At 40.7% G+C, this 14,466-nt stretch overlaps 1 protein-coding gene across 1 annotated transcript; it reads left to right on the top strand.

Annotated features, from left to right (window-relative positions):
- The first annotated feature begins 1,814 nt into the window (after positions 1-1,814).
- On the top strand, positions 1,815-13,337 carry LOC137500553 (alpha-crystallin B chain-like). The gene is made up of 4 exons (XM_068227484.1): positions 1,815-1,924; positions 8,662-8,874; positions 8,952-9,173; positions 13,117-13,337. The coding sequence occupies exons 2-4, from the start codon at positions 8,662-8,664 to the stop codon at positions 13,231-13,233; spliced, it is 552 nt and encodes a 183-aa protein (XP_068083585.1). The 5' UTR covers positions 1,815-1,924; the 3' UTR covers positions 13,234-13,337.
- Positions 13,338-14,466: the final 1,129 nt, after the last annotated feature.

The raw sequence follows: 14,466 nt of genomic DNA, 5'->3' as shown, positions 1-14,466 counted from the left end.
CCTGTACTTCCTGTATTTTACTTACGCACTGTCCGTTTCCACGGCGAAATGGTTAGCGTGCTGGCGCTTGGTCCAAGTACTTCCTGGTTCAATTCTCGGCTAGGTAAAACATTTTATTCTTCATTGATTAGTTCCTATGGTTCGGGAACTGGGTATGTGAAATAAATAGTAATGAAGAGTGTGACATATTTTAAACATTTTATTGAAACCATTTCTTTTACGACGCATCGAGTTGTGTAATAATTTTAACAGAACGGAAAATATACCGGTAATGGCATAAAGATACTGGTGTATGTGTGCATGTATCTGAAAAGGGACTCGTTCTCGGGTTAAGTCTCATTCTGGACTATCGATATTTTTATATAAGTATGGTAACAAATTGATCGTTTCCATGAAAAGGATCATTCAAGACCAGCCACAATATTATCCAACCTGAAGGCACATACACAGGATGAAGCCGAATTCCGTCGACAAACTTTCGGAAACTGTTGAGGGAAACCTTCTGTGTATATTGGTAGAAGGTACCCGTAGTCTCCGGTGGCTCGTTATAGAGTAGAACCGGTAATTAAATTATGATTTTTTCGGATTTATTACCACAAACAACCTTATTTCTGTGGAAATATCTTCACAACAGAGAAAAGGCCTGCAATATTCAATAACCAAAACGTACAACACAAAACCCAGAGTAACAAAGCCTGTAATATGTAATAACCAAAACGCACAACACAAAACACAGTAATGGGATAACCCTCTATAGAAACACGTACACTTTTATCACAGTGTGTTCAGTATTTTCTAACAGTGTACTGTTTTAAAGGTAACAATTCCATGTCGTTGGCTTCCGGCACGTTAAAGAACTCCTGCGGGACATAATTCCCACACCCCGGCATCTGTCAAGAACTAGCATTTAGGACGGACGTAAAACAAATAACATTATTATGAGTACTATTTTTCAGTGCAATACAGATACAAAGCTAACTGATCTGATGACATGGCCACGAGGTAATCAGGTTTGTTTACATTATGATTGGTGTATATTGCATGTGCTCAAGTGGAAGAGATTTTATTATATATTGGTTATTTTGTATGTTCAGTAACGTTACAATTACTTCTATTAGCGATTTGGTTGTTTCTGCACGAACAGGCGTGTGTTTGGTAGCCGAAACTCCGATTGCAAAATAAAAAATTCTTTGAAGAGAAGATTCGAACCACCACAAAACGTAGCGGAGAATAATAACCAACGATGCTATTTAGCCAACTGAGCCATACTAATAGCTCGAGTTCAATGTTTGCTAATCATTTCTGTTTCTACCATATTCGTCCTGGCTGAGGTCCAATTGGAGCGTGCCTCGAGATGCATCGAGATAATGACGTCAGGCTCGAGTAACTCATACGAGAGTTATGCCCATCCCTACGTAGACCTCGAAGATGCATCGAGAGTGATGACGTCAGTCTCGAGTATCTCGAACGAGAGTTTTGCCCACCACTAGCTGTTTGATATCTGGACCTAAGACCAAAAGAAAACGACATTAATCAACAGGAATAAACAACCGCACTGAAGAAAGAAAAACGCACATTGGGACGAGCTGTCGAATCCTTCCTCCCTCCGCCAGGAATCATCCCTTCTTCGCTCCCCTCTCCGCTGTGTGGGCTGGAATGCTGTTCAGCCAATCAACTTTGAGTGCGAACGATATCACTGACCGTTCATTCATGCGCAACAGCTGCGCTGTAGAAAGTTCTACGAGATCCTTTTCCAGAAGCACCGAAAAATCGTTGTGTCTAGAATATTCCAGACAGCAGATCAATGTGAGTATATGAAAGAGTGACAGTAGCGGTATGTAGGGTTGTTTGAGTTTGCTTGCTGCGGGTACGTGAGGGTACTGTGCTTGCTATTGTTCCAGACTTGATTTTTCTATCCAGGAAGGTGAGTTGCAAAGCTTCTCGTATTTCTATTTTGCGGAGTTTACTTTTCGTATGAGCTGTATGTTTAAATATGAATTGAGAGCCTTTCGCCGTAAATGCGGTTTCATGTGCATCAGTTGCATTTAAATCGGGCAATATTTCTTTAACTTAGTTAAATTATGATGGTTAACTACAATTTATGTAGACTGAATTGGAACTGGCGGTAACGAAGCTTGCACTAAAGTGACTTAATGGGGCCTAGCAATTAGTAATGTGCTTTGGTGAATACCCTTTCATATTGAGTTGAGTTTCACGAGCATCTCCATCTGAGACTCTGAACTTGCGTTGTGCATGTGTAGTAAAAACTTCAAATATCGAATACATGAATTATCTTTATCTTAATTACGTATTTAAAGTAAAATATTTGTTCTAGGCCTTTGGACAGCTGACAGTTGACAAGAGTAGGAAACGTTCCTATAGTACGTTAAAGCTTCATATTGGTAGGAAATGTGCAAATTTTTCACTACATGTAAATTTGAAGTGAATTTCGATAAGGGCTATATAAATCTTTCTGCTTGCGAGATTAGTAGTATTGCCATCTTATGCATGTCCCGACCTGTCTTACTGACGGTAGTTACTGGATGATTTGCGTGTCAAGAAGAGTCGGATAACTTCTCTACGCGGGGTTAAATATAAAAATGTAAGTGTATAGGGTTATTCAGCTAAGTTGTCCTTCTGAAATATCTTCTGATCCGTTCTGTTTTAAAATTCTAAACTGTATTAAGGGGCTCATAAATAACGCCCAATTAGTTTCCATCACATACGAAATTACAAAAAAGCCGGTAGCAACTTTTTTTTAATGGGACTAGGAGTTTTACCCAATAGGACAACTTCGATTCGAACGACAACTTCAGTGATGTGCTTATTTTGCGAATCCGATGAATAATTTGGAGATATTGAAAGGTTTATGTGTAGGCATCAGACGGGAAGTGGTGCGCCACTCGCTGTGTTAATAAAAACACATGCCTTGTCCTTATGTGGAACGAGCCCGGATAAACAAGAGTGACGTACATTTTCGGAGTTCCGAACTTTTCTTTCATTGACGTTGAATCGGAAAAAATAACGCTTGGTGATTTATAGTTCTTCTCACGAGTACACAATGCGTGGAATGGAATAAGACTTTCAAATCTAATGAATGAGTCATTGGAAAACATGAACCCAAACAATTATCGGAGAAAGTTATTGTGCTGTTTGGTCGTTAAACAAACGTGTTCGATCGACTTACTAGATTTTATAATTTTTTTCTAACCAAATATTGTATGCTACGAAAAGAGTTTTGCTCGTGTTCTATTTCTTTTAGCCTTTCTGAAAGCATTGACACATTTCGTGGCGATAATGCCAACAGATTCTTCTTTATTTTTATTTTTAGTAGAAATATTTCAGTTAAATGAAGTTTAAAGGAAACGGGTTTCAGAAACAAGTAGTCGAATTCAGCAATACCGGATTGCTGGAAATACGACCCCTTTTCCTATAAAAAGACCTTTAACGTGACTTGAAAGGTATTTCTTGCGCACAGGACAGGTTTGGCATTTTTCTCGAAATCGTTTTTGAGCTTATTTACATGGAACTGTAAATACGGCTCCATTTTCTTAGTTTTCTTAGAAAGGTCAATTATTTTCTATTTGTTCATTCAGATAGTTGCATGAAACTGCAATACATCCTCTCCTAAATATTTTGACGATATTTAATTTCTTTTGCATTATATTTCAATGTTCTCAAGCAATGTAGGCCTACTGGTATTATTACGGAATGCAAATCGTTGCCTTCGTGAAAATAGTAAAAGTAAACTGAATCGACCACTTGACTAAAACGCAATTCTGAAAAGGCATTTTACATACAAACGCTGGGTACAAGCAGCAACTGTTCTGCTGTTTGTGCACCTGCTGTTGAAAGGTGCCTGTTCTTTCTATATCAGCCCGTTTTGCGGGTTCATTCGGGGTACTCTAAACGCATTTTCCTCACCATTCCTGCTGTCCTCTAACCCATAACCAGTTACCTTACCCCGGTTTAGGAAGAGGGACCAATGTATTTCAGAATAGATGTGACGGGCTGCATAAAACTGGATGGCGGGGGGGGGGGGCGGGTGAAACAGTGTACGTGTCCACGCGCTAGTTGTTACAAGCGGCTTAGTTTTCGTGGATTTCGTAACTTGATCAAAGTAATCGCTCCTCGGTACTACACTATGGCATTATCCGAAAATTCCTACAGTACAACTCGCCGAAACAGTTCAGTTTCATTTACCCCATTAAATCTTCGTAAACGAAGTTTGTGGCGTTGCCTTTTGGGGCTAGGATGAACACGCTACGTATTGGTATCGTAAGAAAATATATAAAATGTTCACTTCCATTCATTGAATTTCCGAAAAAGTCTTTAGTTTTAAGAGAGGATTCCAAATGCCAATTTTCACGTCTGTAAGCTTAATGTTTGAATGAAAATTCAAATAATTTACCTCATTCCCTCTTTTCACCACCCTTAGCGACGGAATATCCAAGAATCCTTTCTTAGTGAGCACCTACACACAAGTAAATGTACCCCCGAAATGTAATTTCTTTTGTCCAGTAGTTTTAGCTCCACATTGAATAGTCGGTCAAACCAAACCCCATGGCACTGCAGCCCATGAAGGGCCTTGGCGTACCAAGCGACCGTTGCTCGGCCGGAAGACCTGCAGATTACGAGGTGTCGTGTGGTCAGCACGACGAATCCTCTCAGTCGTTATTCTTGCCTTTCTAGACCGGGGCCGCCATCTGTCAGATAGCTCCTCAATTCTAATCACGTAGGCTGAGTAGGCTGAGTGGACCTCGAACCAGCCCTCAGGTCCAGGTAAAAATCCCTGACCTCCCCGGGAATCGAACCCGGGGCCTCCAGGTAAGAGGCAGGCACGCTACCCCTACACCATGGGGCCGGCCTAAAGTCACAGGACATGTTATTTTATATACAGGATTAGGCAGCTGAGCTGTCCACCACATAACTTGTGAGCCGCTAAAGATATTAACATTCTTTCACCTTCATTAACAGTAACTAATGGAATCAAAATCTTCAGATAATGCAACTATCTTTGTTTCCTTAAATATAAATGCGCTGTTTTCTACACATAGCCTTAAACCTACAAAGATTATAAATTCAGTACCGCGATTATTTCAGAAATTTGGCAGGTTTTTCTCGAGAAAATGTAATATATTCAAACATCCTTCATTTGTGAGCTGAGGACTGCTCTGTTCGATTCTCGCTATATATGAAACGTGAATTGTCGAGTTTTTTCACCTTCTTTTGTCAGCCAGATATTCGCTATACTGAGCCCAAAAATACACTGATAAATGTAGGATTCGTCGTTTAATATTGTCGTAGGTAAAGGGGGGGGGGAAGATGCGACGGGTATCCTTTCCCATCAGACTACCTACAGTCAACCCTTGTTCTTCTGATCCCGATGGTATTAGGTTTGCGAAGCCTGGAGAATCTCTGATTTCCGTGGCCGTTCTCTTTTTGTTCATTCTTCAAAGAATCTATCCCTCCCCCCCCCCTTCCCGATTAGTGGTAAGGAGTGATTATCCAGTTGTATACTTTGAAACTTTCAAACTATGCCTTTTATTTTTGCAATTTGGCCCCGTTTTACAGGAAGATGTCCTTCCCGACGTCGATCATGTACCGCGTGCTTTTTTTAATGTTAACACTAACTCAGATGGGTTTTTTGTGACAATGAGTTAGGAATAGCCTTAAAGCGAAAATGGCAAACCACAGAGAACCATCTTCAGGACTGCCGATAGTAGGGTTCGAACCTACTATTTCCCGACCGCAAGCTAACGGTTTGTCACTTCAGGTTAATAATCTGTTCTCGTAGAACTCGTTGCTTACGGCGATATTCAGTTAAGTCATACATTTTATCACGGTGTATTTTTGGGCTGAAGATAGCGGAATATCCATCTGTCGGAAGAAGGTGAAGACTCTGTACTCTAACAGCTAGCTCATATATACTGTATATATAAAATAACTTGTCCTGACTGATTCATCATCGCCGAGCCAAAACTACAGATATAAAGAAATGAAATTTTGAGGATACTTATATTACAATGTAGGTGCTCGCTAAAGAAATTTTGGATATTCCGTCGCTAAGTGGGGTGAAAAGGGGGTGAATTTTTAAAATGAGTGTATCTATATCTCAAAACTTTACAGATCTAAAAATTGGTATTTAGAATTTCCTTTAAAAATAAACACCTATTTTGTTTTCGAAAAATCCCTCTAGGAGGGTTGGAAAAGGGTGAAAAAGATGTTAAATGCCTTTAATGAGGATACTTATATCTTCAGAAACTGAAGATATTACAGACCTGAAAATTGCTATTTAGAATCTCGTTTAAAAATAAAGAAACGTATTTTTTTAAATCCAATGAATAGGGGGTGAACGGGAGTGACAAAAGGGTTGGAGTTTAAAATATATATATTTAGGCCTACAATATATCCCAGACGCTTAACATGTTGCAGACTTGAAAACTGGTACTCGGAATTTCGTGTAAAACGACACACTATATTTGTTTTCGAAAAATCCGCTTAAGAGGAATGGAAAGAGGGTAAATTTTTAGAATGAGCATATCTGCAGTATATCTAGAAACTTAACATGTTACAGAAGTGAAAATTGGTATTTTTAATCCTTTCCAAAAATAAGAAACGCTCATTTTGTGTTTTCGGATAAAACACTTGGAGCGGGTAGAAAGGACTGAAAAGTGGGTTGAATTCTCGGTATTGAGATACTGATATCTCAAACTGAAGACGTTACAGACGTAAAAATTGGTGATTGGAATCTCGTAAAGAAATGGATTTTTTTTTTCGGAAAATCCACTTAGTCGGGGGTGAACAAATTGAATAATTAGTTAAATTATTTGTACGAGTCTACTTATATCTCAAACTATAGATGTTACAGAGATTAAAATCGGTGTTTGGAATCCCCTTTAAAAGTAAAGTAACACACATGCCTTTGATTTCGAAAAATCCAATTAACGGGGGTGAAAGAATTGAAATATTTATTGAATTATGTGTCTTAGGATACTTATATCTTATGAAAACTAAAGTTGATACAGACGTGAAAATTGGTATTTGGAATCTTCTTTAAAATAAAGAAACGCGCATTTTAGGGGGAAAATAAACTTTGGGGGAGGGGGGTGAAAAGGAATTGAATTCCTTTTGAGGACGCATATCTCGAAAACAGTCGTGATAACTGGTATTTAGAAGCTCCTTTACAAATAAACGCGCATTTTTTTTTCGGAAAATTCACTTAAGGGGTTGAAAAGAATTGAAAAAGTGGCTCAATTTTGAAAATGAGTACCGGTATATCTACAGAACGTCAAACTCAACGTGTTACAGACATGGAACTTTGTATTTGGAAAATCCTTTAAAAATACAGGAACGCGTACTTTTCGGAAAAGGCACTTAACGGGGGGTGAAAAGACGTGAAAAAAGTGAATACTTTTAATGAGGATGCTTGTATCTCAAACTGATGTTACAGGTGGAAAAATTAGTATTTGGAATCTCCTTTAAAAGTAAAGGAACATGTATTTCTTTCCATTTTTGGAAAATGGGAATGACTGATAAAAGGGTTAGTCTTTTTATGGAGATTCTTATAACCTATCTAAAAAACTGAAAATGTTACGACCTGGAGATAGATATTTGGAATCTCCTTTAAAAATAAACTTTTCGATTTGAGAGAAGACTATTTATCATATGTACAGTTCTATGTTGCAGGGTCATCTAAGCACCGAAAGGCAAAAACACAAATGTGGTTTACAAAGTTTCCGGTGTAAATGAAACTCGGTTTGTCGGTGAATGTTTATACTTTAGGGATTTCCTGATAATGTCTTAGTGCAGTACCGAGAAACGATTATTTTTATTTTACGAAATCCACGCGAGTGAAGCCGCGGGTAACTGCTAGTGTTTCATATGTAGCAATTCCTAGCTGGCAAAGTACTCGTCAAATTTTCAAAATGCCGTAATCATGGTACTGAATTTGTTCGTAGGTTTAAGGCTGTGTTGGAAACACTAATTCCATTAAATAAAAGTTAGGACCTCAGGAACTCTGAAGTTGTGAGCGTAGGTTGGCGACCACGGGGCCCTCGGCAAGTCTTGGTACTGCTTCCACTTATGCCAGGATCCTCGCTTCCGTCTATCCCATCCGACCTCCCTTGGCCAGCACTTCTTTTTCGACCCCGATGGTATTAGGCATTCGAGGCCTAGGGAGTCTTCTCATTTTCACGCCCTTGACTTTCTTTGGCCAATACCCTAATTTTTAGAAGTGTCGGATCCCTTCCATTTTTACACTCTCCTTAGTGTTTGATGGTTGCCTGGTTTTACTCTTAAAAACAATCACCACCACCAACAACAACAACGTTAGTACCATCATCTCGGAAGATACGGACGGCACCGAAAAGTAGTGTTAGATTATGATGCCCCTTAGTGCCATTTAGTGTGTTTGTCTTTATGTAAACGTCTTAAATTTGATCTCTGTTGGTCACTTCCTAGTCGGATTTCTCAACCGAGCGTTCAGCGTAGTGGCCCCACCTTAATTTTCTGCCCGGTTGAAAAACTTCAACGTATACACTATCCTTCACAAGTTTCTTTTTTACATTCTCATTAATTAGACGTTCCGACTTCAGAGTGCTGAGCTACAACTAACATATAACCACATAAATGTTTATTGATAATTCTCAACTGTTTCAGATGTCTCTCGTTCCATACGTCCTGAACGACTTCTTTGGCGACTGGGACGTTTTCCGCCCAAGATCGCTCTTCGATCAAAATTTTGGATTGGGTCTCCTCGATGAGGATTTGCTGTTTCCACAACGTAGCCCAATGTACTCGAGACCATGGCGTCGCATGGCTGCCCGTGACAGCGGTGTCTCAAACATTCAGTACGATAAGGACGGATTCAGGGTAAAGTGGTATTTCTTATTCATGCATCTTTAGTGACGCAGTCAGATTTCGGAAAATTTCCTATGATTATCTTTCAGGCAAACATTGATGTCCAACAGTTCAAACCTGAGGAAATTGTTGTGAAGACTGTAGGAAATTCCGTTGTGGTTGAAGGAAAGCATGAAGAGAGGCCAGACGAACATGGATTCATCTCTCGCGAATTCCAGAGACGGTACACATTGCCCGAGGATGTTGACCCCAATACCGTTACATCCAAACTCGCTTCGGATGGAATACTCACCATTGAAGCACCTCGCAAGGTATGCACATTTTATTTCACCGTCGTCTGGTCGCAACGAGACTGACCCGTTTTTCTCTTTGCAGTCTTAATTTTAATTTAATGATTTTTAATGTTATTGTAGTTTCCATTTCCTTGGACTACATTCGACATAATTGAAATTTGTGTTCAATAAATTTCTTCCGAATAAACTGAACTATTTTCCTAAGCTTGTAAAGACATTTAACACTTTTTTAAAGATTTTTACTTTCTTTACACATACTCTTCCTATTCGGTTACCTTTTACTCGCTGATAAATCACTTTCCTCAGTGTTTTGCTTTTGAAATTATAGAACACGAATAAGAAATTTTTCTTGTATGTCTAGATCTTGTAACACAGTATTTAAGATCAAAATTCAAATTCTTGAAATGCATTCGAGAACATGACAGCGTCATTTCAATGAAAACCAAACCAGGGTCTTGGCCTACCAAGCGACCGCTGCACAGCCCGAAGGCCTGCAGATTACGAGATGTCGTGTGGTCAGCACGACGAATCCTCACGACCCTTATTCTTGGCTTTCTAGGCAGGAACCGCCATCTCGCCGTCATAGCTCCTCACGTATGCTGAATGGAACTAGAACCAGTCCCGACCTAGATGGCAATCGAACCCGACGCCTCCGGGTAAGAGGCAATCACCACGGGACCGGCTTAGTTCAATAAATTTCTACGCAAATGCTGCAAATAAAATTCTTCATGATCTCCACAAATGTATTTTGGCACTTGCGACAGTAGCTGCCTCTGTGAATCAGTGGTAGTGTCGGCCTACGGATTCCAAGATAGCTGGTTCAAACCCGGCAGAGGTAGTCGGAATTTTGAATGGCGGACACACCATGTCATACGATGTCGGCATGTAAAAGATCTCTGGTGACAAATTCATTGTTTACCCGACAAAATTCATTAAATCTCAACCATAGACGGCAGAGTTTAGGTTTACTCAGTCTGCCGTCTAGTAGGCTTCCAGTAAAACAAAACGTCGAAATTGGCGAGCAGACAGCCAGATGGCGTCAAATTGAAATATCTGCACATGGTAGCTGAGGCCATACATGATTATTACTAGTATCAGTACTGACAGACGAAGTGTGCCTGTCTTCACTTCTTCGACTCCGTACGCAATGAACTATCGAGGGCAACTGAATATTGGCTATTGTTTCTTGGGAAGAGAAACTAGTAAGGCACCGAGTGGAGGGGGGAGGGGTGGTAGTAAAGTGCATGCTAGCAACAGGAATAAGAGAAAAATATTAAATTGGGCCAATCAGACCCAATGAGACCACTATTAGAAAATGGTCTCCACAAACCTACTATGCTGGCGTAGCAGGGGGAGAGGTGATGCTCTCACGTGACGCGTCCCAGGTGGCGGATAGGGGCTCCTTGCCGGCGGACTTGAGGGAAATTAACTCTCGCGGACCAAACGCCCAACCCCCTGTGGGTGGGGGACGCAGACGAAGAATTCACCCACGGTATCCCCTGCCTGTCGTAAGAAGCGACTAAAAGGGGCGACCAAGGCATGATCAAATTTCAACCATGAAACTACCTGTAAGTACCGCCATGCGGGGAGCACCATGGGTCGCTTTTCCTTGTGCGTAGTACCACTATCTTGGGTACCAAACAGGTTTGTGATTAATAGCAAACGAGAGCGCGACGGCTTTTACAGTACCTGTGATTAGTAGCACTATATGAGCGCCACGAAGGGATGAGGATCCCATGGTTCTAGCTTGCCTATGATTAGTACCCACTATATGAGGAACACCACGGGATAGTAAGAGTCCCTGTGGTTAGTACACTTCGTAATGAACACCATATGTTTGCGTTGCCTGTAAATGGCGCCGCAATGTGCGACACACTTTAGATCTGAAATACATGTGCGAATTTCAATGCCTGTGAGTAGTACCATAACGTGCGGAATACAGCGAGTCTACGCTGTTCTTTATTAGTACCACAACATGACAAATACCGTGGTTCTACTTTCCTGGCGATAAGTGCCATTATGAAGGGCCACTGACTTGGATTTTGGACCCCTTTCCACTAAAAGTATCATCGATTCAGTAGTGTGCTACAAAAGCACTCCCTTGGTCAGTAATACTATTGTCCTACGCCAGCTTCTGTGCATGTGAGGCACTGTGGGTTGGTTCAACTGATCGTTTTAAATTCAGATCATCCATCGCTCCATTCATTCTTCGTCCTCACGTTTTGAATTTTGATCAGTGGATGTTTTTGGACTCTATTTGTCATTTCATTTCGTCTCATTTCGTACCATTAGGGGCTGATGACCTAGATGTTAGGTCCCTTTAAACAAAAAGCATCACAAAATGGTCTCGGTTAACTTCGTAATTACAAATAGTGGCCACACAAAGTATTCGTACACCTATGGAAAGTGATTGAACATCATTACGACTTACTAGTTGAAGTCGGATTTATAAACAGCATAATGAAAGGCATCAGATATGCACGATGAACATAGATAATTTAAAATGTAACATGATCGGCACGATACTGTATACAAACTGCAGATCATACCGCCAAGCAAGTATTCGTACAGTGCGGATATACTGCCTTTGTGATTGGTTAAATCAGTTTTCGCCACAGGTTTAGGCCACTGTAGCTGCAGGAAGGGTTGTCTCTTCAGTTATCACTGAGCTGTCGTCGCCGCAAGGTTATTTGGTATGGGGGCGAAAGACGACGGAACTATCATAGGGTCAAAGAGAATAGTGTTGCTGTACAAAGTAATAGTTGTCAAGTAGAACAGCTCGTATTAGCTTTACTACGGTGAGTTCAGTAGTTAATAAATACAAGCACAACGGACAAATAAAACAAACCCAGATCAACTCCTCCAGAAGAGCTGACAGTATGGGAACGACGCATTATTGTGCGATCGGCACAAAAGGAACGGTTCCGAAGTGCTGCATCCATCGCTACAGACCTCGCTTCAAGGTCCAACAAAACGGTGAGTGTGCAAAAAAAAAGGAACGTATTTCACAGTACGAACCTGCGTAGTGGTTGTCCACTAAAGAAGCCACTTTTAAGTGAAATAAATAAGCAGAAGCTCCTACAGTTCGCGAAAGAGTACTGTGGAAAGACAATGGACTTTTGGAACATTTTTTTTTCTCTCATCAAGCGAAGTTTACAGTTTGAAACTGTTAGGAGCAGGAAGGTATGGCGCAAGCCAAACATCAAACTTGCACCTCGATACGTAATTCCCACGGTAAAACACGGAGGAGCGAATGGGATGGTTTGGGGCTGCATGGCTGCGAATAGTAGGAAACCTGGCATTTATTGATGGTATTATGGATGCCAGGAAGTACGTAGATGTGCTGCATCATAATTCAAACAGCAGTACACACAAGCTTCATCTGGAAGGAGTCTTCCCCTTCCAACAGGACAATGATACTAAGCACCGTGCAATGGTAAGCCGTGAATGGTCGTTGTACAATGCCCGAAAATGATTTCTTACTCCACCGCAGTCTAAATCTCAATCCCAGAGAGAACCTGTGGGATCATCTAGGCAAAAAAGTGCAAAAACGCCATCCTACTAATAAAGAAGATCTTAAAGATCTAATCTCAGTTGCACGATCCAACATATGTGAAGAGTGCACCAAACATTTAGTTAACTCAATGCCAAGACGCCTGGAACAGGTCATCAAAGCTGAAGGCATGCATACAAAGTATAGACTATGTTTGAACAAAGACTGCGGCAAGTGTTTGAATTATCTAGTAGTGTACGAATATTTTTGTGTTAAGACGGGTTTATTTGTTTATATTGAGTGCTGTAAATATGGTAGCAAATGTAAAGCGAGGTGTATTTTCTTTATGCATATGTCTCACTGGATGTGTTTATATTGGTTCATGGTGTTTATCAGCTATACGTTAAAATGTTGGTGTACGAATACTTTCTGTGACTACTGTATAATTCCTCATTCTTTGTGTTTTAGGCTTTGCCTCAACCTGAAGGGGAGCGTCTTGTCCCAATTACCCAGGTGGGAGCGCCTGCTGTCGCCCAAGCTCCAAAACAAAGTGCTAAGCAAGGACAAGAGCCAATGGCACAGTAATTTCAATTTCAAAGACAATTTTGTGAATACTCCACTTGTTCAGAGTGGCTTCTAATGTAACAACTTTCAAGAATGTTCATTGTAAAATTGTGTAGAATACTTTCCACTATTCAAAGAAGACTGATATGTACTTTGTTTCATTGTATATAGTCCATAACATAAAGGAACTGAATTGGAAAAAAGTTTTACTCGTATTTCCCAAAGGACCCTTCAATGCCCCTTTACTCTAAAAGGTTCTTTAGTAATGTGCTGTCTGATTCGAAGGAAAAGTCTACTTGGCACACCCGGTGTTTTCACTCTGGAGTACAGTTGATGTTGCTGCAGGCCATTACGTCCAGTGGCAGTCAGAAAATTAAATATATAATTAAAACTCTTTAGTGTATGTGCAATACTGGACCTTTGGTGCAGCGTCTTGCAAAATTTCCTTCGTGAGACCTTTGTAGATGATTCAGGTCGGGTGAAAATTTGACATGCGTGTGGAAGTCTACGTGCAAGAAAGTACTAAGAAAGGTTCAAAACATCACAATTACGCAGCGCATACGCTCTGAATTTTATTCTGCTGCTCGGACACCGAAAAGCTCTTTCATTTTCTGCAAGAGTTCCTTTTGACGCACTTCCGTGGACAGTGAACTTCCATGGTTTTATATACTCAACTCAACAAATTTTGGCAGTTGCAGAAAATCACTTGATTTAAAGTTGTCTAGATTGAAATAGTATAAAGATATTGTCCAGGAGCAAGGATTCAAAAGATATCTTCGGCCACCAGCTATCCACTGTTCACAATTATCCGCTTGCATGGGTACGTGAACCTTTACTCTTTCGAGGCGTTAGTTCTTGTGCTCCGAACATAACCCCAGCGACTTCCTACTGGCTGACTTTGGGTTTAGCCTCCAGCCCTTTGCAACGAGGTTGATAAATTGCACGCTTCTGTTTACAAACTGCACGTTCTTGTCCTTAATTAACTTCAGATTGGATTAAAGGGCGAGTAATAAGAGAAATACAATTTACAGTCGATAGCTGATGTCGGCGCGTCTTAATGAGTATTAAGTGGTTGTGCCTACAGTGCTTCATGTCCAAACCTCAAACTCGTCACGCACCTGGAGGTTACATGCATTCACTGAGTCAGTGCATCGTGGCGATCTATTCTCTTCAACTCTACGACAAAAGCCTAGCACGTGGGTGGGAGTATCTTGCTCATTGCATCGTATGCAATGACTTCCGTCCGGTAGAGAT

Source organism: Anabrus simplex, chromosome 1 (assembly GCF_040414725.1).
Source record: "Anabrus simplex isolate iqAnaSimp1 chromosome 1, ASM4041472v1, whole genome shotgun sequence".
Classification (NCBI taxonomy): domain Eukaryota; kingdom Metazoa; phylum Arthropoda; class Insecta; order Orthoptera; family Tettigoniidae; genus Anabrus; species Anabrus simplex.
Note: the sequence above shows the minus strand (reverse complement) of the source record. Positions and strands in the feature narration are given on the sequence as shown.

What these genes read in the sequence shown, in the direction of transcription:
- LOC137500553 (XM_068227484.1), top strand. Translation starts at nt 8,662, where the DNA reads ATGTCTCTCGTTCCATACGTCCTGAACGACTTCTTTGGCGACTGGGAC. An exon ending in ACGATAAGGACGGATTCAGG is followed by an intron (nt 8,875 to 8,951) that starts GTAAAGTGGTAT and finishes ATTATCTTTCAG; the next exon opens with GCAAACATTGATGTCCAACA. An exon ending in CCATTGAAGCACCTCGCAAG is followed by an intron (nt 9,174 to 13,116) that starts GTATGCACATTT and finishes TTTGTGTTTTAG; the next exon opens with GCTTTGCCTCAACCTGAAGG.